General features: G+C 35.8%; 1 protein-coding gene across 2 annotated transcripts in view; it reads right to left on the reverse strand.

Annotated features, from left to right (window-relative positions):
• Afg1l (AFG1 like ATPase) overlaps positions 1–23716 on the reverse strand; it is a 210852-nt gene that overhangs the window by 51834 nt on the left and 135302 nt on the right. For both annotated transcript variants that reach the window (XM_046430410.2, XM_046430414.2), the window contains exon 8: positions 10452–10534. In XM_046430410.2, coding sequence (XP_046286366.1) covers positions 10452–10534 — 83 coding nt within the window. The remainder of the gene's footprint in view (positions 1–10451; positions 10535–23716) is intronic.

Genomic DNA, 23716 nt, shown 5'->3' on the forward strand with positions numbered 1-23716 from the left:
AGGCTTAATATGGTCATAATGGCAATATTCTCCAAAGGATTTACAGATTCAACACAATTCCTACCAAAATTCCAGCTGACTTCTTAGTAGAGATTAATAAGATGATCCTAAAATGCATATGGAACTTAAAAGCACTCAGAATGGCCAAAACAATCTAGAGAGGAAAAATAACAAAGTTAAAGGGCTTATAACTTTCTGATATCAAAACTTACTACAAAGCTATAATAATTAAGAAAGTGTGGTGTTGGCAGAAAGATTGATAAATTCTTCAGTGGAAAATAATTGAAAGTATAGAAAAAATCCTCACATTCATAATTGACTAATTTTCAACATAAGTATCAACAAGATTCAATATGGAAAGGTAGTCTTTTCAACTAATGATGCTGGGACACTAGACGTCTGTATGTACAAGAATGAAGTTAAGGGCTGGGGTTGTGGCTCAGTGGTTGAGAGCTTGCCTCTCATTCATGAGGCACTGGGTTTGATCCACAGCACCACATAAAATAAGTAAATAAGTAAAATAAAGATATTGTGTCCATATACAACTAAAAAATAATAATAATAATAATAAAAGAGCAGTGAAAGAGCGTTTGCTAGTGTATACAAGGCCCTGGGTTGCATCCCCAGAACTACAAATCAATCAACCAATCAATAAAATAAAAGTTCCAGAGAGCACTTGAGACCTGCCAACATTTAAAATTCTATTGTTTTAAGCTTCCTACTTTGTGGCAATTGTTATTGAAGTCCTAGAGAACTTAACAAATGTTTACAAAAACAAAAACAGATAATAATAAGCATTGCAACAGATATGGAGAAGCTGGAATTCCCATGCAGTACTAGTGGGAATATAAAATGGTAGAGCTCCTTTAGAAAACAATCTGGCAGTTTCTCAAAGGACTAAGCATAAAATTACCATACAACCTAGCAATTCTACCTCTGGGTATGTTTGAGAAATTAAAATGAGTCCATGCAAAAACTTGCACATGAATGCTTACCACAGCATTATTCGCAGTAGCCAAAAAGCAGAAACAAACCACATGTCCATCAACTAATGAACAGCTAAATAGAAGGTGTATATATCTATACAATGGGGTATTATTCAGCAAATAAAAGGAATAATGTGCTGATACATAGTACAACATGGAAGAACCCTGAAAACATTAAGTGAAAGAAGGCAATCACAAAAGGCCACATCTTGTATGATTCCATTTATCTTAAATATCATTATAGGAAAGTCTAGAGTCTGAAAGTAGATTAGTGCTTACTTAGATTGGTGGCAGGAGGGGGTTGATTTGGATGAGAAAGAGGGATGATACAATGTTTCTTTTTGGTGGTGAGAAAAATGTTCTAAATTGATTGTGGTGATGGTTATACAATTCTGAGAGTACACTAAAAATCATTTTAAATGGATGAATTATTTGGCATGTGAATTACATCTTGGTAAAGCTATAAACATATATTTTAAAAATAAGTAGAATATCTTGTCAAAGTTAACAATAATTCCTCAATGTCATAAAATAGGTTTGATTGTTCTATAATTTTTTGTTTGGTTTGATTTGGTTTTTGTTTTATAGTTGTTTGACTCAGGATCCCCATAAGTCCACACCCTGCAATTAGTTAATATGTTCCTTAAGTCTCTTTTAAACTATAGATTCACTATCTCTTTTTTTGGTCTTAATTATTAAGAAATAATTTATGTCATTAAAAAATCTACAGTCTATATTTTGATGAATATACTCACATGGTGTTATTTAATATATTCCATTGCCTCTACATTTCCTGTAAACTGACAAAATTCAGCTTCCAGTTATGTAGCAGTCATGTAGAATTTATAATCATTAAGTAGATCTATTAAATTATGAGAGTTTTACCAAATGGTTATATTCCTAATTCTACTGTAATTCTCTCATCCTTTCTTGTTTGTTACCTAGTATTTTAGTTAGCTTTTTCTCTGCAGTGATCAAAAGACCCAACAAGAACAATTTTAGGAGGAAAAGTTTACTTGGGGCTCACAGTTTCAGAGGTTTCAGTCCATAAATAGCCAGTTCCATTCCTCAGGGCTCAAAGTGAGGCTGAGCATCATGGCAGGAGAGTTTGATGGAAGAAAGAAGCTGGGAACATGGTTCCAGAAAGCACAGTGAGAATGCCTAAGCTCAGTTCACCCTGAAGGCATGCCCCCAAAGACATACATACCTCCTCCAGCCACACCATATCAGCCTATAGTTACCACTCAGTTAATCCCTATCAGGGGATTAATTCATTGATTGGGTTAAGGCTCTCACAACCCAATCATTTTACCTCTAAACCTTCTTGCATTGTCTCACACATGAGCTTTTAGGAGACACCTAATATCTAAACCATAACACCTAGAAAATGTCTATAAAGAAAAGTTTCCTTTCATCAACTGTTTTCTTATACAAAGAATTAAAAAAAAAAAACAGATGAGAAATACGTGAGTATTTCCTTTTGTTTATCAGTTCTCAGAATAATAGGTTAGAGACTTCCATTTATGGTCATGATGGATTAATAAGAGTTCAGATTTACCTTCCTGCCTTAAACAACGAGAAACAGTTAGTATAGATAATGATAGCATGCACACTCCCTGCTACAGGGCTCTGGATAGTCTAGCAAAGGTACTGAAACAAATACAGTCTAAAAGCAAGAGGGTAGATTGAACGATATTCAAGTTCCTTTTACTGGAAGATGTTTCAAAGGTTCTTCCGTGAGAACTAAAAGGGGAAATGACTGAGCAAACTTGGTAAAGAAAAAGCAAGAGTAAAACTGCAGATTCTAATGTCTAAGACAGAAAAACCTGGAATGATAATTGTGAGGCTTGGGGATACATGATGTAACATGATGTCCTAGACTCACTGCAGAACCAGGAGGTGACACCTGCTTTTTGGGGCTCTGAAAAAGTTTTAATTAATCAAGCAAAGACATGTTGTTGTTGTTTTTAATATTTTTCAGTTGTAGATAGACATAATAACTTTTTTTAAAAAAATTTTTTTATATGGTCCTAAGGATCGAACCCAGTGCCTCACACATGCTAGGCAAGCGCTCACCACTGAGCCCCAACCCCAGCCCCAAGACATGTTTTTAATTTTCATTGATCTGGTTCTTAGTTGCAAGTAGAGAAGTGTTTTTAAGGAATGTCACAGGTAAGAAACATGATAGTTTTAATTGTGGAGAGTATGTTTTAGCATGTATGAGCTTCAGTCCTGGTTTTCACAGACTTTTCTTATTATGCTTCCTTTTAAAAATATTATTATTATTATTATTTTTTATAATCCATAATGGGGGGCCATGGGAAAAATGGAGAAACTTTGGGCAAAGTGTGGGGAGGGGAGGGGAGGAGGTATGGGAGCAGGAAGGATGGTGGAATGATATGGACATTATTACCCTAGGTACATGTATGACTGCACATATGATGTGACGCTACATCACATACAACCAGAAAAATGAAAAGTTGTACTGCAATTGTGTACAATGAATCAAAATGCATTCTATTATATATACCTAATTTAAATAAATAAAAAATTTTTTTAAAATTATTATTATTTTCTTTGGTGGTACTGGAGATTGAACCCAGGGGTAATTTACCACTGAGCTATATCCCCAGGCCTTTTTATTTTTGTCCTTTAGATAAACTTTTTTTGAGGTGGAGGATGACTTCAGTGAATAAGAGCCAACAGAAATAAAGAAAGCAAGCCTGATCCTTTAAGGTCAAAAGTCTAGAGATACAGCCCTTTATGAGTCTTTCCCCCCTATTTCTTCCAGATATGCCAAGAATGCAAGACCCTGACCCACTGGCCAAGGTTGTGTTGGTAGTAAGTAACCTTGAGAGATGAGACAATGTCATCTGTAAGACAGACAGCGGACTTATATACTTCTGGCTATAAAATGGTAGGTTCCAAAAACTCAAGAGCAACTCTTCTTTAGCACAATTCAGTGTCTGCTCAGGACTCATTTGGGCCTTCCCTTTGACCCTAGAGACTAAGCCACAGGGAAGGAAATGATATAACATGTTAATGCTCATGCTCCTATTTATACCTAGATTAACAAAATCCATTGTCTCTGACCCAGGTCTCTTGTGGCTTCTGCCAGCGTTGTGTAATAGTAAGAAGCAAACCTATTAGCTGGCATGTAGGGTAAAACAATCTTAGGCCCGACGCCTGCCCACTCCTTTTCAGTTTAGTTTCAAACATTTCCACGAGGCTATGGCTATTGTGCTGAGGATGAGATGTTCTTTATGAGAGTCTGGTGGAGATACACTGTTTGAACAGAAAACATCCCCATCCCAGATCCTCCCACAGACTTGAGAGAAAAAAGAACCTATGATGAATGCAAAGAAGGAAAAGGAACAAGGATGAGTCCAAGATGACTTCAACTCTTCTTCCCAGGAGACTAGTAGCCCTTCATGAAAGTGACAGCAAAATGGCCAGGGACAGCATCCCATGAACCCTTAGTAGTGGTATTTCCTATTTGAAAAGATGCTCATTCATATTCCTTTTATAAAGGATATCCTCACCAGCCCCCAAGCAGAGAATTAATTTGAAGCAGTTAATTCTCTGGAAGATATGACATGGGGCCATTCTTTTGAACACAGGTTGCTTAAAATAAATTACTAATCCAAACGCTGGGCTGGGGCTCAGTGGTAGAGTGCTTGACTGGCACGCATGAGCTACTGGGTTCAATCCTCAGCACTACATAAAAAATAAAATAAAGGTACTGTGTCCACCTACAACTAAAAAAAAAAAAAAAAAAAAAATTAAAAAATTACTAGTCCAAGCCCCTGCCCCAAAGCAAATGGAAAGCCCAATGATTGGTTGATCTGTATGTTAGTCAGCTTTTTATCATGTGACCAAAACACCTGACAAGAACAACCTAAAGAAGGAAAAGTTTAATTGGACTCATGGTTTCAAAGGTTCAGTCCATGAATGGCCAACTCCACCTCTCTGGGCCTGAGGTGAGGCAGAACATCACAGAAGAAAGGCACTGCAGAGGAAAGTTACTCATCTCCTGGTGGCCAGAAAACAAAGAGAGAGAGGGGAGCCAGGGACAAAGTAAAACCCCCAAATATGCACCCAGTAACCTATTTCCTCCAGCCACACCGAACCTGCCTACAGATACCACCTAGTTAGGCCACTGAAATTACTAATCCATCAAATTAGGTATGACTCTCATAATCTAATCATTTCACCTTCTGCATTAATACAGGAGTTTTTTGGGGGGACATCTCATCTCCAAATCAAAACAGACCTGATTCTATTTTGGCAAACTATAGTCCATGAAGATCACATTGAGTCCTAATTCACCAATCGACCAGGGAGAAATTGACTATGCTTGTCTGGGGAATAATCATGCAGTTGCCACAGAATAAAAAACTGGACAATCACGTGGTGTTTTAATCTATGCAAAAGTCTGAGTATTTGTACTCATCAAGCCCTCTCTGGCTTGTAACTTGCTAAATTTGAGTTCTCAGAGTTTATATATGAGATTAAAAACTTCTTAGGATGGGCCCAAAACATTTGGAACTTACTTACAAAGGTACTCTAAGGTTTCTAATTTTAATGGGATATAAACTACAACTGAAATATATTAAAAATGAACATGTAATATTTTATGTGAACTATTTCTTATGGGACCCAGACAATATTATGAACAGAAATAATTTGTTTCATGTCAACTTTAAGGTAACTTTTAAAATCTCTAGTAATTCTTGATAATATTTAGATTCTACTTTTAGATATTTTTAATTGGCTTTTAAAAAGTGAGTATAGTAAAATACTAAGATAATAAATATTTCTGTTTATTTAAAAAATCCCATAATAATATATGGTAATTAGGGGCTGGGTTGTGGCTCAGTGGTAGAGAGCTTGCCTAGCATGTGTGAGGTACTGGGTTCGATTCTCAGCACCACATTAAAAAATAAAATAAAGTTCCCAAAATGTAGGCTCTCTGTTCACCTCATTGATTGTTTCTTTTGCTGAGAAGAAGCTTTTTAGTTTGAGTCCATCTCATTTATTAATTCTTGATTTTATTTCTTGCGCTTTAGGAGTCTTGTTAAGGAAGTCGGGGCCTAATCCAATATGATGAAGATTTGGGCCTACTTTTTCTTCCATAAGGTACAGGGTCTCTGGAATAATTCCTAGGTACTTGATCTACTTTAAGTTGAGTTTTGTGCATGATGAGAGATAGGGGTTTATTTTCATTTTGCTGCATATGGATTTCCAGTTCTCCCAGCACCAATTGTTGAAGAGGCTATCTTTTCTCCGTTGTATGTTTTTGACACCTTTGTCTGGTATGAGGTAACTGTATTTATGTGTTTGTCTCTGTGTCTTCTATTCTGTACCACTGGTCTACATGTCACACACACATCAGAACATTAATCTCCAGGATATATAAAGAACTCAAAAACCTTAACAAAAACAAAACAAAACAAAACAAAAAAAACAATTCAATCAATAAATGGGCTAAGGAGCTGAATAGACACTTCTCAGAAAATATACTAGATCTACAAATATATGAAAAAATGTTCAACATCTCAAGTAATTAGAGAAATGCAAATCAAAACTCTCTAAGATATCATCTCATGCCAGTCAGAATGACAGTTATCAAGAATACAGACAATAATAAATGTTGGCAAGGATGTGGGGGAAAAGGAACACATACTGCACGTTGAGTGCAACCAATCTGGAAAGCAGTATGGAGATTTCTTAGAAAACATGGAATGGAATCATCATTTGACCCAGCTATCCTACTCCTCAGTCTATACCCCAAAGGACTTAAAAATCAGCATACTATAGTAATGCAGTCACATCAATGTTCATAGCAGCTTAATTTACAATAGTTAAACTGTGGAAGCAAACTACATGCCCTTCACTAGATGAATGGATAAAGAAACTGTGGTATATATACATAATGAAATATTACTCAGCATTAAAAGAGAATAAAATCATGGCATTTTCAGGTAAATGGATGGAGATGGAGAATATCATGCTAAGTGAAGTAAACTAATCCCCAAAAAACAAAGGCCGAATGTTCTCTTTGATAAGTGGATGCTGATCCATAAGGGGGAGGGAGGAGGCATGTGAAAAAACTGAGGAACATTGATTAGGCAAAGGGAAGGGATGGTAGAGAGGGTGCATGGGGGCAGGAAAGATGGTGGAATAAGATGGACATCATTGCCCTAGGTATGTGTGTGACTGCACATATGGTGTGATGCTACATCGTGTACAACCAGAGATATGACAAGTTGTGCTGCAATTATGTACAATGAATCAAAATGCATTCTGCTGTCATATATACCTAATGAATAATTTAATTAAATAAATTAATAAAATAAAGATATTGTGTCCACCTATAATTAAAAAAAGAACATATAGGAATCATATATTAATAAGTATTTCTATATACTTAAAAATCATTATATATGAAAGTCTGAGATGGTGCTTGGTTTTTCCTTGGAACGAAGCTAGAATTTTGTTTTTCTTTTCAGGCATTTGGGTTCCAGTGAAATTGACTTGAAAGTAATGGGGACTCACATATTCAGGAACCAATCCCAGATGTTTGGCCAGAGGGTAATAAAGAGAAACACGTGTTTTAACAGGGCAATATATAGCATAGAACATTAAAGTCCATTACAGGGAGAAAATAAAAAGGAAAGAATTGAATCAGAAATATTAGTATGACCTAGGGAAATTTTCTTTTACTCTGTCATGAAAGATAGTTCTACTCAAATGCTTATGTGAAATAATAAAATGTACATCCCTAGCATCCTAGCTTGGTATATAATATTATTTTTCCACTTCTGAAATGATTTTAATTCCTAAATCCCTCAGGGATGCATATCTACTTTATCCTCTGACTGGGATGTGCCCACAGGCTCTTTCATTTTAGTTATGACTATGGTCAAGCCCTTTTGATGTTAAATTTATGAACAAATCTGTTTTCCTTGAGGATTAAATGGGATACATACACACACAAACACACACACACATGTACATATATACAGTATATAAAAATCAAAATATATATAAAATATATATTTTATACACAAATACATATACATATGGATATATTTTTTAAAGAAAGGTATTCCAGAGTATCAGTGTATCCTTTGTAGATTCTAGTTTCTTGGATTCTCAGATATTGTTAGAATCTGTTTTCCTTAGTGAATGTTTTAAAAATGAAACCAAATTTCATCGCATTAGAATCATCTTACATTTTTCAGGAAGAACAAGGGACAAAATTGGGTAAGTCAGAGAGAGAAAATGGCTATGCTTCAAGCAAAAGCAGCTTTTTCACCTCCAGTAAATCCCACTGAGACCTCTTTGGCACGATGAAACAGATTTCATGATTTAGACCCAACTGTATTCTTTATTTAAAGATATATCCATTAGGAAAATATTTTAATTCTTCCACATGAGGATATATTTTTTGTGGGGGGGGGCGGCAAATGAGTTACCTATTTTGAAAAAAGAATAAAAGGAATAACAATAAACTAATTTGTAAGTACCAGAAATTTGAAATAGCAAGAAATATGTAATGAAGAATCAGAAAAAGATTGTGAATATCAGAAAAATAAAACAACAGGAAACACCAAGAATAAAAGAAATGGGGGAAAGAAAAGGGGCAGGATGATGAACTGAAATTGAATTTAATGCATGTATGAATTTATCAGGATGAATCCAACTATTATGTATAACTAATAAAATAAAATACTTTTAAAATTTTAAAAAATGGGAATGGGTTGAATCTAATGCGGGCTTTAGAAATATAACTAAACTAAAGTCATTTTCAGTTCTTTTTCAATTAGTGCTATCAAGGAGTTCTTTTCAAAGAGTTCTACCAAGTGTCAAATGGCCTTCAGAGGAAGGCAAGGAGAAGACAGGCTCAGAGCCTCCCGTCCCCTACATCAGAGGGCGCTCCTTTTAACCATTTGATTTACAGAGTTTGATTTCAGATTCACATGAGAATCAGGTTAATTTTAAAAGCTTTGGCTTCATTTTTTCTTAAGATTGAAAATGACTATTATAGAGAATAAACTCATTATCTTATTATATGACACTCCTCCCAAAGTTTACCTTTATCTTGAATTCTAAAATTACAGATTATTTTTTACTTTTCTTCCACTTATATAACTGAAATAACACTGTGAACTATACCCTGTTTGGCTTCTTTCTCTCAATCTGATTTATAAGATTTAACCATTCTATTGTGCTCATTAATCATTAGTTCATTTTTATGATTGAATATAATATATTATATGCATATACCACAATTTATCCTTTCTACATTGACAGATATTTGGACTTCCTCCATTTTGATCATTATAAATAAAGCTTCTATGAATGTAAAAAAAAAAAGAATAAAAGACACTATGAAGAAAAAGTCAGAGTTAAAGCAGAAAAATAATGCTATAAGAATTTTTTAAAATTATAAAGTACTTTAAAGACAAAGTCCTTAAGGGTGGATGAAGAACTTCCCAGAATAATCATCAGGATCTGAATAATAAACTAAAATAGTCCTTTTGATACATTGTAAAGTATGCAATTTTAATTATGTGATTTTTCTAGCTAATTTCTGCTTCAAAAACAGAAAGTACTTCTGCTTACAAGGTGGCAGAGACAAGAACTTTTCTAAACCTCTCATATGCACGTTGTCATCAAAATTTAAATTACCAGAAACATGCCTTTTAGTTAAATTACAATTAGCCCTCAGACAGATCTATTTACTGAGAACCCACTATGTGCCAAACTCTGTTGGCATATACTAAACAACAGTTTGCGTTTGTAAAGCACTTTTTCCTTTTCAGGTTTTCACAAATAACATTTTAAAACAAACTGTATTTGTTTTTCTGCATTAACTGCACATGCTGAATACATCTATTATTATTAATTGTTCTTACTCAGGAGAATCTTATTTTTAAAATCTGCAAAATATATCCAATTGTATTTGCATATAACATATATTTTTCATCAGTTATGTATGGAAGTCAATCAACCACTATAAATACAAACAGATTGTCTAACAAAATAAAACAACAGTTTTGGGGGAATGGAAATGGCACACTTGTCAGAAGATGTCCACAAATAATTAATTACTTTAGCACATTAAAGATATTCTCTTAGTATCAGAGCCTCTTCTAAGAGGGTACTCATTACTTCCTAACCATCTGTCATCACTCCTCCCCAAAAAACTAATTAGGCTTTCATCCAATCACACAATATAAATGATGCAAATATGAATGGTCAAAGCACAGTTTAAAGAAGTTAATAAAACATTTTGTTTAAAAATCATGGACTGCAGAACTAGTCTTCATAATAATTAAAATGCTTATTTTTCCCATTTTTAAATTATTAGATATTGAACTTGGAAAATTAAAATATAATTTAAAAACCAAAACCACACATACACACACACACACACACACACACACAAATACTTACAGGTAGTAGAGTTTTCCTGCAGCTGGGAGTTCCCTTTTCCGGTAATCTATCCCAGAATCTAGCTGAACTGTATTACAGTATTCCTGCAACCCAAAAACAGAAAAAAATTTTTTAAATAAGTAGTGGCTCAGAATTATAAGCTTTCTGCTAAACTATATATATTCTTAATTTTTGAAATGTTTCAATGAAATAATGAGCTTAGGACAAAACAATAAAATTCATGTAAAATTCACAAAATTAAAGTTGCAATATTAAACATATATAAAGCCAGTAAAATAATAGTTAAAAAAAAATCAAGATTTGCACTATGTTTTACTGAAACTTTGCCAAAAATAGCACTGTCAGCAAATTTCCCAAATAACTACATTAAGGTGAAAGGAAATATACCCTAATATCCATTAATCTGAAACGAAAAGCTGGAGAAAGTATAACTTGTGACTCTTAAGCACAACAAATTTGAAAAATGCAGTTTTTCATTAATAATAGCGGTGAAGTTGTTAAAACATAATTTTTCCTCATAAATTTTCATAAAGCAATTTTCATTTTTAATCCAAACTAAAAAATCAGCCTATAAATTTTTTCTTGATTTGTCCAAAAAACCTTGGGTCACCACTCTTCTGGAATAAATGTGTGTGTGTGTGTGTATCTACACAGCCCCCAAATCCAACTGATCAAGGTATGACAGCAAAAGTTCGTTGGTTGTTATGAGTTTTGGTGTATGTGTGTGTGTATTTTTGTGCACTTATGCACCTTGGAAGATGGAAAACAAAGGATTAATAAAGAAAGGACATTAGTTACACAGGATGACTCAGGCTGAAAGGAAGCATCTGCAGTAGGAAAGGACACTGAAAACTTTGATGGAGCAAAGAAAACTAAAGGACAAGGGCGGCAGCAGCTGTTTAGGAGTGTAATTTTGGGGTCCAAGATAATTGTGTCAAATAGTAGTTTCCAAAGACAGATGGAGATAGCAACCCTCCACCCTAGCCTATTCTTCTTACAATGGGATATTGATATTCCAATCAAAATGAAGTGGGCTCCATGCTCTGCCCTTGAATCTTACGGCTAAAGATTGGTGTAAATGATGCTATGCAACAATAACTGATGTGACATTTGAAGCAGCTTTTTACTTGTTGGCTGGAATACTTCTGGACTCCTGAAGTGCCAGCATCTAACTCCCTAGAGGCCCCTAAACCATGAGAAGCTTAAGTTTCCATACAGAGAAAGGTCGTGGAGAGGGCCTGAGATTACATAAAGACAAAGGTGTCGATCAGTCAGTCCCCAGCTATTTAGGCTACAGTGACTATTGTACTGAGAGAACTGCCAGCTGAGCCCTCCCCAATTCCCTGACCTATAGAAACCAAGATAGACAATAAGTAATACTGTTTTAAGCCTCTAAATGTTGCAGGAATTTATTTATTTATTTTATTTGTTTGTTTTGAGTGCCAGGGATTCAACTCAGGGGTAGTCAACCACTGAACCACATCCGTAGCCCTATTTTGTATTTTATTTAGAGACAGGGTCTCACTGAGTTGCTTAGTGCCTCGCCATTGCTGAGGCTGGATTTGAACTCATAATCCTCCTGCCTCAGCCTCCCAAGCTGCTAGTAATACAGGCATGCACCACCACACCCTGTACAGGTATTTATTATGCAACAATAGATTATCAGACTAGTAACGTGGGGGCACACTTGAGAAGTAGCAACATTCTTCCTCCCTGAAATTCTCTCCTGGGTTGCACTGCTATGTCAGGCCTCTTTATCACCAGCACTCCAGAGAGAAGACTGCACAGAGTGACAATGAAAAAGTATTTCCTCTCCTCTCATGCTACAGCTGCTGAGGGACTCTGGGAACTGAAAGAAGGAGACCAACCATCCCCTTTGGACTGAGGAGTTTCCCCAAGATGGAGGATGTTTCAGGACTCAGAACTTACAGTACTAACATTAGGAAGTCCTGGGCAATCTGGGCCAGTTGGTCACCATAAGAATGAAGACCCAGGAAACTGGGCTGGAAGGCATAAAGTATATATTGCATTTTGATATATCCATTTGAATTTCCTTATTATAAAAAATTCCCCCAAGAAGCCAGTCCTCTAAGGAAGCCTACAAAGTTAAGCTTTTCTACCATACATTTGAAGAACAACCCCTAAACTTACCAAATGCAAGGCTCCTTATACTGCTTGGCCTGAGCAGCCAGACACCCCTGATTCATTGTTCCAAGTTGTTCAACCCTCCCTCCCCACTGGCCTTACTTTAAGTACCTATAGAGGTCGGTTGAGCTCTATAACCCATCCCACCAGAAAGGAATACAGCATTCCAAATACATGCGTTCCACCCTCCTCTTACTTCATATGACCTGTGTTAAAAGAAGTTATTGTCAGATCTCCTTTTCAACTTTGATCAACCTGAGGAAAGATATGCCTTCCCTCTCCTATGATGGTGGGGGCTCAATGAGCCAGCCCCCCCAAAAGAAGAAGAAGAAGAAGAAGTAGTAGTAGTAGTAGTAGTAGTACTTGTTTAGGAAGTAAGTCATACTCTTAGGGAAATCTGCCCCATGTGGTAGGTAAGGGCCAGTTATTCACATGCTACCCTATATTATAGACAAAACAGTTCAAAGAACATCAATGTAGTCATACAAATGTATTTGCCCAAGTTCTCTATTTCTTTTAAACCAAAATTTATCTTAGATGACTCCACATTCCTAATTTAGTAAAAAAGAAATTTCCTATTTTAAAAAAAGGCTAATGGAAGTTATACAAGCTTCAATTTCTTTTTCTGCGTAACTAACTTCTGGGACATGAGTGATTAAGCCCTAACAAATGATTGCATTTGTACATTCACTAATCACCACTGAGGAATACCTAATCAGCAGCAAAAGAACTATAACCAAAGCCCTTAGATGTTAGCTCTTAATTGTCTGAAAAATACTAACACCCAGTTTATCTTTTTAAAGAAAAATAAATCTCAGATATTCAGAGTTTATTCACAGCCTAGATGCATCAATACATTTGCAGAAGGGTAGAAGAGGGTGAAAGCTAGCCTATTTCCAAGTAGAGAATAAATCTAATGGGTCTGATCTCTAAGTAATTTCCTAGTATATTTACAAAACCTGTGACCCTCCATACCACTATCCAATTCTAATGTGTGACACCATAACACTAATCAGCCATGAAATGAATTTATTTTAAAATAGTTTGTACATGCATACAAAGGACAAATACAAATACATATTCTGGATATGCAATTAGGAAATTTGGGGAATACAAGGAAAGAAGTTGACCCACCCTTGTGAGCCTTTGACTTTGGAAAGAAAATGTATGACTAAAAGAAATGCATTACAGCAACTTATACTATCCTCAAATCTACTGTATGTGTTGTTAGCAATCCTGAATAATATTCTAAGAAAAACAAAAGCCACCTCACACAATAACTTTATATAGTTTCTAATCCATTTCCAGTTTGAAGAATAATAAACATTGTGAAGAAAATCCTTTAAAGTCACAACATATTAACCTCTTAAGCACAGACTGTAAAGAGCTCTATTTCTCATGTAGGTATTAGTGGTTCATTCATGTCCACCTTGCTGCACTCAGTTTAAGCAAGAATATCCCCCATCCTCATCTAATCAAGTACTTCATTCCTCACCTCTGCTCTCTCAGTCCTTGGTCTATCTTTAGCAAGAATCCTGTCCAACTGATTTAGCAAGAATCTTTATAGCCTTGTTGTCTCATCTTAAGAATTTTCCATTCACTGACACCCATACTCTGCTAATGGCTATAAAATAACCTATATATTGTTAAATGTGAAATTGAGCTCATTTTTCTAGCCTACTTCAAAAACCATGATTCTTATTGTAGTAATCTTCAATAAAGGCTTCCCTAGTTCTTAAATAAGCATTAAAATAATTTTTCTTAAATAATTCCTGAAGCACTGATTCAGTGGGTCCTTACCTCATAGACCTGTTATCTATCAACTCCGTTGGCATAGCCTGAGTTTGCCCCTATGACAATTCCATCTCTCTGTTAACTCTGGGTACTCAGACTTTTGAATACTTTCAAAATTAAGCTTGTCATTCACTTTTTTTTTACATGTCCTATTCAAAGCTTGATCATTCACTTTTATTCCTTCATCTAGTTTAAAACAAAAACCATTTAATAATTGTTGTTGATGGGGTTTTTTGATTGTTTGTTTTTCAAGGGCCAAGGACTAAACTCAGGGCCTTGCTCATACTAGGCAAGCGCTTTGTCACTGAGCTAAATCCCCAAGCCCCCATTTAATAATATTTCCTAAACTCCCTTGTGGATCTCTACAATTCCCTTTTTCAAACCTATACCTTCCTCTTACTAGCATCTTCAACTAGTACTTGCCCAGAGCAAAAGGCCCATCAAGTTATTAGTGTCCTCTCTGCCCACTCCAGAAAAGATCTCCCTTTCTGATGGTTTCCCTCTCTGGGCAACTGTTTTCTCCTATTCATGTTCAGCATATAGAACAGTTTAGTTTTAGCTTGAGAAGAGTACACCTCATCATTTCATCATGACTTGTGAAAAAGAAAGTTTTAGATCACAACCAAAGCAAAAGAATAACATCAGTATTTTGAAGATAGACAAGTGAGCAGTCACTATTTGTTAAGATGTTTCCTCTAATGTATGCTATAGTTAGAAAATATGGGCTGATAGATCCAAGCCCTGGCATCTAAGGGTAAGATCACAAATATCCTCATTTCTGAATGAAGCAGGGGAAAAAAAAAGTATCCAAATGAGATAAAAGTTTAGAAATATATAGAGAAAACTGAGTTCCTAAAGGAGAAAATGTCCCTTTTGGAATGTAGGTCCCATGGCTTGTGAACAACTTGTGAGCTGGACAAAGGAGCCTAAGAGATGGAAAGAGACAAAAAAGGTAAGAACATATGAAGAGCCAATAAATTACTCTGGAACTTTCCAGTTCCCTATAAATTTTCTGGAATGTAGCAAAGCAGGAACAAGACCTCAATAGAAATAGACCATCAACTGCATGAAGCTAGAGGCCAACATCTGACTGGACCATGACCCTCTGGCCTGACCATCTGATCAACCACCAGACTTACTATACAACTGCAAGAGAGTAGATGTAATCTGAAACCTACATGCCAGATCAGACCCCCAAGAAGGAAACACAGCCTTCCTCAGTATTTCCCAATCCTGAAAAAAGTCCAGCCCCTACGGATCAAACATATTCCAACTAATTTTACTCTGATAAAAACCCAAACTTAAGCCCTGGGGGTAGAACTGGCTCTGGAGATAGCGAACACCTGCCCTAAAGGTGTAGACTTTCACCTTTTACTTTCGAATAAAGTTCTTCCTCCCTTGGCTAAAACCTGACACCTCCTTAAGTTCTTTTCTGCAACATGATCAAGAGCCTGTAAAGTTCAAGTAGAGGTCTCTGCCTCTGGAGAGACTTCCCTGGAACCTCTTACAGTGACAATAATTGGTGCTGAATAAAATCTCTTGGAGTGAGGTTGGGGGATTTAGCTCAGTGACAGAGCACTTGCCTAGCATACACAAGGCCCTAAGTTCAGTCCTCAGCACTGAAAAAAAAAAAAAAAAAAAGCCAAAATCTCTTTTAAAAAAAGAATGTATGGGCTGGGGTTGTGGCTCAGTGGTATAGCACTTGCCTAGCATGTGTGAAGGACTGGGTTCAATTCTCAGCACCACATATAAACAAATAAATTAATAAAGGTCCATCGATAACTAATAAAAATATTTTTAAAAAAATTTTTAAAAAAGAATGTATGAGATCAACAGCCCAGAGGAAGTAAGCCCACATTAAAGTATAACTAATAAGACTATGAAGCTTCATCTAACAACAGATTTCTGTAATAATGTAATTTGCCCAAATCATCTGTTAGCTTACAAATATTGTAGCACACAATAGAATTGTTAAAATGAAGATGGGAAATGTAAAGGATGATTGGATCAACATGGAATCTAGAAAAATGAAAGAAAAAAATTAAGAATTTTCCTCATGTACTCCTCAAGGAGCCATTTCCCAGCTATAGACAGAGTATTCTACTCACCAAGCAAATTAGCCCACCAACAAAGAAAGATCAGGTTGGGTTATATCACAGTGCAATAGACAGTCCCTTAAAAAATCTATCTTTTTTTATCCATTCATCTATTGAAAATAGATGAATGGATAAAAAAAATGTGGCATTTATACACCATGGAGTATTACGCAGCACTAAAAAATGACAAAATCATGGAATTTGCAGGGAAATGGATGGCACTAGAGCAGATTATGCTTAGTGAAGCTAGCCAATCCCTAAAAACCAAATACCAAATGTCTTCTTTGATATAATGAGAGCAACTAAGAACAGAGCAGGGAGGAAGAGCAGGAAGAAAAGATTAACATTAAACAGATACATGAGGTGGGAGGGAAAGGGAGAGAAAAGGGAAATTGCATGGAAATGGAGGGAGACCCTCATTGTTATACAAAATTACATATAAGAGGTTGTGAGGGGAATGGGAAAATAAACAAGGAGAGAAATGAATTACAGTAGATGGGGTAGAGAGAGAAGATGGGAGGGGAGGGGAGGGGGGATAGTAGAGGATAGGAAAGGTAGCAGAATACAACAGTTACTAATAGGGCATTATGTAAAAATGTGGATGTGTAACCGATGTGATTCTGCAATCTGTATTTGGGGTAAAATTGGGAGTTCATAACCAACTTGAATCTAATGTATGAAATATGATATGTCAAGAGCTTTGTAATGTTTTGAACAACCAATTAAAAAAATCTATCTTTGCTCTAAAATTGAAAGGTCATTGAACAAATTTTACAAACTAAGTTGTGTATGGTGTCCTCTTCCCCCAGGCTGCAAATACTTGTGACTACTAAGCTACTGCCAATATCATCTGTCCAGTGTCAGTGTCTTGGGCTTGGCCATCTCATACTATTTAGAGTGAGGGATACACCTCCTTTACCAACAGGGCACATAGCAGGAAAATAAAAAGACAAGCCACAAACTGGGAGAAAATATTTGCAAAACACATATCTGATAATGCCTTCATTCTAGAGTAAAGATCTCCTATAACTGAATAATAAAAAGGCAGATAATGAAATTAAAAGATGGGCAAAAGGCCTGAATAGACATTCACCAAATAAGCATATGAAAAGGCACACAACATCATGAATACACAGGGAAATGTAAATTCAATCCAAATGTGATACCATTACACATCTATTACAATGGCTAAAAAGAAAACAAAACAGAAGCAAACTTGACAATATCACATGCTGAAGAGAATATACAAGTACTAGAACTCTCGGACATTACTGTAGGAATGTAAAATGGTATAGCTAATATAAAAATTGGTCCGTGTTTTATTAACTCAATTATACACTTATCACATAGCCTAATAATCTCTTGCTTAGTTATTTATTCAGCAGAAACAAAGACATGAAAGCCTATGTTTCACATGAAAACCTGGAAGTAGATATTTACAGTAGTTTCATCTTAGTTGCTAAAAATGGGAAACATCTCAATTGTTATTCAACTGGAAAATTAGAAAACAAACTATAGTACATCCATACAATGGAATAATGATCAACAATAAAAGGAATGAACTACTGACTCTCCAAACATGGAAAATCCCACGAACACTTTATGCCAAGTGAAAGAAATCAGTCTCAATGGGTACACTTGCATGATTCATTTACACAGCATTCTGGAAAAGTGAAACTATAGCGGGAGACCAGTTTGTCAAAATTAAATAACTTATATTAAAACAGGGAGAAATTTACTGTATTACATCTCAATAAACTTCACTTAACAACAACAACAAAAAAAATCAGAACAGGGTACTATGGAAAACAAAACTAATCTGAGGAAAATGGCAATTAAGCAAAGTTAGCCAGGTGAGGAAGAGAAAATAGGGAAGCATGTTTCAAACTCAGGAAATGAGACCTATGACACCTAGATGCAAGAGAAAGATTGGTTCATTTGGGATCTAAAATTAGTTCAATATAGCAAAACTGTTGAGTACAAGATTTAGGATGCTTTCAGTTGCACATATTCCAAGAGTGGCCCATAATGGGGCCATGGAAGCTGGCAAGAGCTCATATCCTGCAGGCTTTGTAAACTACTTTAAAGAGTAAAGATCATATGGAAGTAATTTAAATTTTAAGCATAGATAAGCTCATATTTAAATTTAAAAAATCATTGTTTCATTTTGGGGAAGAGGCTAGAAGAAAAAAAAACTGAATAAATGTTGATCAGTAAGCAGGTATGGGGAAAATCCAGGAAAAAGTGAAAGGGGCCTTGGATCTGGGGCTGTAGATCACTGGTACAGAGCCTGCCTTGCACATACATGTGAGGCATTGGGTTCTATCCTCAGCACCATATGAAAATAAATGAATAAAGATATTGTGTCCATCTACAACAATAACAAAAAAATTAAAGAAAAAAAGTGAAAGGGGCCTTAAAAACAATATAAAAACAGAAAAGTGAGTGTATCAGAGATAGGAGTCAACAGACTTTGACTACTTTCAGGATAAAGGACACAGGGAAGGAGAAGAGGGATCCTGGGGTTCTGACTTAGGCAACCACACAGTTACACCATCCATAAAGAACCGAGGAAGAGTTTGGTGGTATGCTGGATTTGAGCATTTTTAGACTTCTCCAAGTACAGATATCCATAATAGATATCAGGCTTAGAGCTACAGGACATGGAATCAAGGCAAAGATTCTGAGTTAGGAGCAATTATCCAAGAGTATATTAGTGCTTTTAGTCAACATCTATGAGAAGACCAATTCAACAGGGCATAACAATGAAGGGATTTACTGACTCACATAACTGAAAAGGCCCTGGCTCTTTTCAAATCTATCAGTTCTGCCCTCCTTTGAGTAAGAGTTTCATCACAAGGCAGGGTTTACTCATGACAAAGAAGAGAGACAAGAACATTTCCACATTGATGAAACGAAAGTCCTGAACTGCTCTGAATATGATGATTATAGCCACCACCACCAATTCCTATAGCCTGGGAAATAGCACACACTAACTAGTTTAGGTATGAGTTTCCTGATCCAATGCAAGTGGGAGGGAAGATGGCAACCAGTGGTTCTCCACACTGGGTGCACATTAGCTTCACCCAGGAAGTACGTAGAAAGCATATTTGGGGAAGGAAGTTTTGTTAACTTATTTTGTTTTAAGCTCCTTAGTAATTCTAATGGGCCAGGGTTGAGGACCTCGGGCTTAGCTTAATCAAGCCCCACCTCTGATCATTCAATCTAAATTACATGGGTATTCCACAATAGCAGAGATGTGGAGCAGAACGCAAGGAAACAATCACAATGTCCAAGCAATAAAATCCATGAGACCTCTCAAGGTTAGTTTATGACCCAAGAATCCCAGAAATAGAGATTGGTGGCACTGACTTTCTTCTAGCTTATTTTTGGATGAATAAAATGAAAAAAAAAAAAAAACTACCATCCTTCACATGGCAGTAAAAGACATAAGATCTATGGGTTGTCAACTATTTGAAGTACAAAGGAGAAAAGTAGAATTTTAAGGAGACAAAGGACTCATAAAGCTGGAATAGTCTGATTGCATTAAGAGTTTTCATAGTGTGTTGGTATTTGTCATCTTTAAAATGTCGACAAGAAACTATAGAGAACAAGAATCTTTATCAACTTTGTCAACTAGGATGACATTAACATATCATTTTTCTGATAAGCATTAATAAATTTGGATGACCTAAAATACTAATTCACAAGTATTGACAAATCCACAATGAAAAATGTACAGAAGGGGTGGAAAAATGACCTTTATGATGAGCTACTACAGACTTGAGTCAGTGAAGGACTTTAACATCTCAAACTACATGAGCCTAGGTTTTTGTTTTTGTTTTTGGTGGTGCTGAGGATTGAATCCAGGGTGGTGTGCACTGCAAGGAAAGCACTTTACCAACTGAGTTATATCCCCAGCCCAGCCTAGGTTTTTAGAGTTGGGTTTCTGATCATATTTTATGCCATAAATTAAGTTTCATTCTGAGCACCATGAGGATGCCCAAACATCCTGATCTGGATGTGGAACATCTTAATCTTCCTCTGAAACAATGAGTTTCTGGATATGTCATTAAAAATATTTTCAAAGTAACTGGATGCCCATCTCCCCTAAATGGGCAAAGCACCAGCATCTGGAGGAATACCTTTTTAAAGCAGGATTATTGGCCCCAATTTGCCAATGCAATATCTGAGGTTAAAAAAGATATTTATTTATTTTTTTTTTAATTTTTTGGTACTGGGGATTGAATCCAAGGGTGCTTAACCACTGAGCCACATCCTCAGCCCTTTTTTGTATTTTATTTAGAGACAGAATCTCACTGAGTTGCTAAGGGCCTTGCTGAGTTGCTGAGGCTGGCTTTGAATTTGCGATCCACCTGTCTTAGCCTCCCTCCTTCCTCCTGGAATTACGGCATGTGCCACTATGCCCAGCTCAAAAAAAAATTTTTATGTCTAGAGTTATTCAGCCTACTCACAGTTGAAGGAAGCAGCAGCTGAACTCAGGCGAGTAGATTCTACACTTTTTTTTTTTTGGTGGGGGCAGTTTACTGGGGATTGAACCCAGCATCTTGCACTTTCTAGCAAGTGCTCTACCACTGAGCTACATCATCACACTCAGCCCCCTTTTTTAGCATTTTATTTTGAGACAGGGTCTCACTAAGATGCCTAGACTGACCTTGAACTTGGTGATTCTCCTGCCTCAGTCTCCTAAAGAGCTGGGATTACAGATGTGTGCCACCATGCCTGGCAGGCTGTGTATTTAACCACTATACAACTTCTATGTTCAGAATAAGGCATGGAATAAAAGTTCAAAAATTCTACCACTCTTTAATATTTTGCTAATTATAATTTTGTAATAGCCAATTGCTGATTTAATTACGTACAAGCAATATCCAATAAAACTCCGAAACTATCATACCTCAATTCCATGTGATTTTTTTGTCATTTATTTATATATCTTACTGTGTTCAACAAGGATTAATAGGGATTCTCTAAAAATAATATTTGAGGTAATCCCAGTGGCTCAGGAGGCTGAGACAGGAGGATCATGAGTTCAAAGTCAGGTACAGCAACAGCCAGGTGCTAAGCACCTCAGTGAGACCCTATCTCTAAATAAAATACAAAATAGGTCTGGGGATGTGGCTCAGTGGTAAAGTGCCCCTGAGTTCAATCCCTGGTGCCAATAATAATATATCTGAAGTAGCTACAAATTTAATTTTTAATGTTAGTCAATACACAGGTAAAGTAAAATTTGACAAAAATAAAATAAATCTTTAATTGTAAAGATTCTTTGACCTAGAAATTACATTTCTAGGAATCTAACCTACAGAAATATCAACTCATATACAACACAAATACATTAGCAAACATGTTTTTAAAGTATTACTTGAAAAGTAAAAATATAGAATAAAGCTAAGGATATAAAAATAGCAGATTAATTTTAAAATAATAGTGCAGCTATACTGTAAAATCTAAGATAGCCATCTAAAAGAATGAGATTGAGTAATATTTGGTATCAAAAGATCTCCATGATATTTACCTACAAGGGATAAAAGCACAACCCAGTTTAGGGTGTATCTACTATAGCATTAATTTACAACAAAAGAAACCTATGTGTTTGGGCATATATAAAGACATATGTATATAATTGTATAGGAAATGACTGAAAAGATACTAAATTTTGTGGAGGTGGGTAATGGGCATTTAAGCCAGGGCACTTAATCACTGTAGCACATCCCAGCCCCCCCTTTTTAAATGATTTTATTTATTTATTTATTTTGCATTATAATTCTTAATACACCATTATACAATAATTTATCATATCTCTGATTATATATAAGGTATGCTGACACCAAATTCACATCTTCATACGTGTATTTTGTATAATGATGAGAGTCTCTTTTCACCATCCATGCTATTCCCCTTCTTAACCACTGTAGCACATCCCAGCCCCCCTTTTTAAAAAAAATATTTTTTTAGTTGTCAATGGACCTTAATCATGTATTTATATGTGGTGCTGAGAATTGAACTCAGTGCCTCACACATGCTAGGCAAGTACTCTCCTCTGAGCCACAACCCCAGCACCACCAGCCCTTTTTTCTATTTTATTTAGAGACAAGGTCTCACTGAGTTGCTTAGGGCCTGCTAAATTGCTGAGGCTGTCTTTGAATTTGTGATCCTCCTGCCTCAGCCTCCCAAGCCCCTGGGATTGCAGGTATGCACCTGCAATCCCTGGCAGGTGCCTGGCAAAAAAAAAAAAGATACTAATTTTTTAATTGTGGCTTTTTCTGGGAGAAAGTAGGAATGAATTGGACTAGAGGGTGAGGAAAAATGGAGAGAGGAAAGAATGGTGAAGGGGAGCTTTCAATATTATGCAATGTTTGGATTTCTTAGCCTGGAATGCGTTCATTTTCTCTCATGAAATTTTACAAAAGATCTTAGAGAACTCCATGTATTGTCCCCAAATAGTGACACTCAGAAAAAGTTGGTAGTTGTCTTATTGAAATCACAACCATCAAACATTATACTTTTCCAGCTCTGTCATAACAAACAGAACTTTAATTTATACTCCATTCTTCTACCACTGTTTACTTTATCTAAGAAAACCAAAGTTCTCATGCCTGAGAGAAAAAGGAAAAATATAATAGTGACACATGACAGTCTGGAAAGAAGTTGGTGCATGTACCTTCTGAGAATCTTTTTTTATAACCATTCTACCAAAACCACAACTGCAATTTTGATAAGCTTTCATTTTTTTTCCCACAAAAAGGAACTGTACAATATATCACCAGGCTAATAGGAACTACCCACTATATATGCAGCTTTGCAAAATCTAATTTTTCATACCCAGAAATTTACCTATAAGATTTTTCCTTCTTATGTATAAATATCTATACCTAAGCAATAACTTTTCTACCTGAGAAAATATATATTTAATTATATATACATGTATATATAAAACTGTACTATAAATACTCAAAGCCCATATGCATAAGATTCATTTGCACTATAATCATACTCTAAAACAATAAGGAAAAACTAAATTTCAATAAAAAGTTTAAAAATGACCTTTGTCCACTGTCAGAGACTTCATTACTTAGAGTTTTATGGTGTCCAGTATAGCATTTATAAGTATTATTCTAAACTTTGGTTCTGCTCTTTCTTCATTGTATTTGCTCAACTTTTGGTCATTTCACTGTTCTTTAGCACTTTTATCTGAAAATGAAGAGA

This window comes from Marmota monax, unplaced genomic scaffold, assembly GCF_021218885.2.
Source record: "Marmota monax isolate L192 unplaced genomic scaffold, Marmota_monax_Labrador192_F-V1.1 WCK01_AAM20220418_F8-fsc00013, whole genome shotgun sequence".
Lineage (NCBI taxonomy): Eukaryota > Metazoa > Chordata > Mammalia > Rodentia > Sciuridae > Marmota > Marmota monax.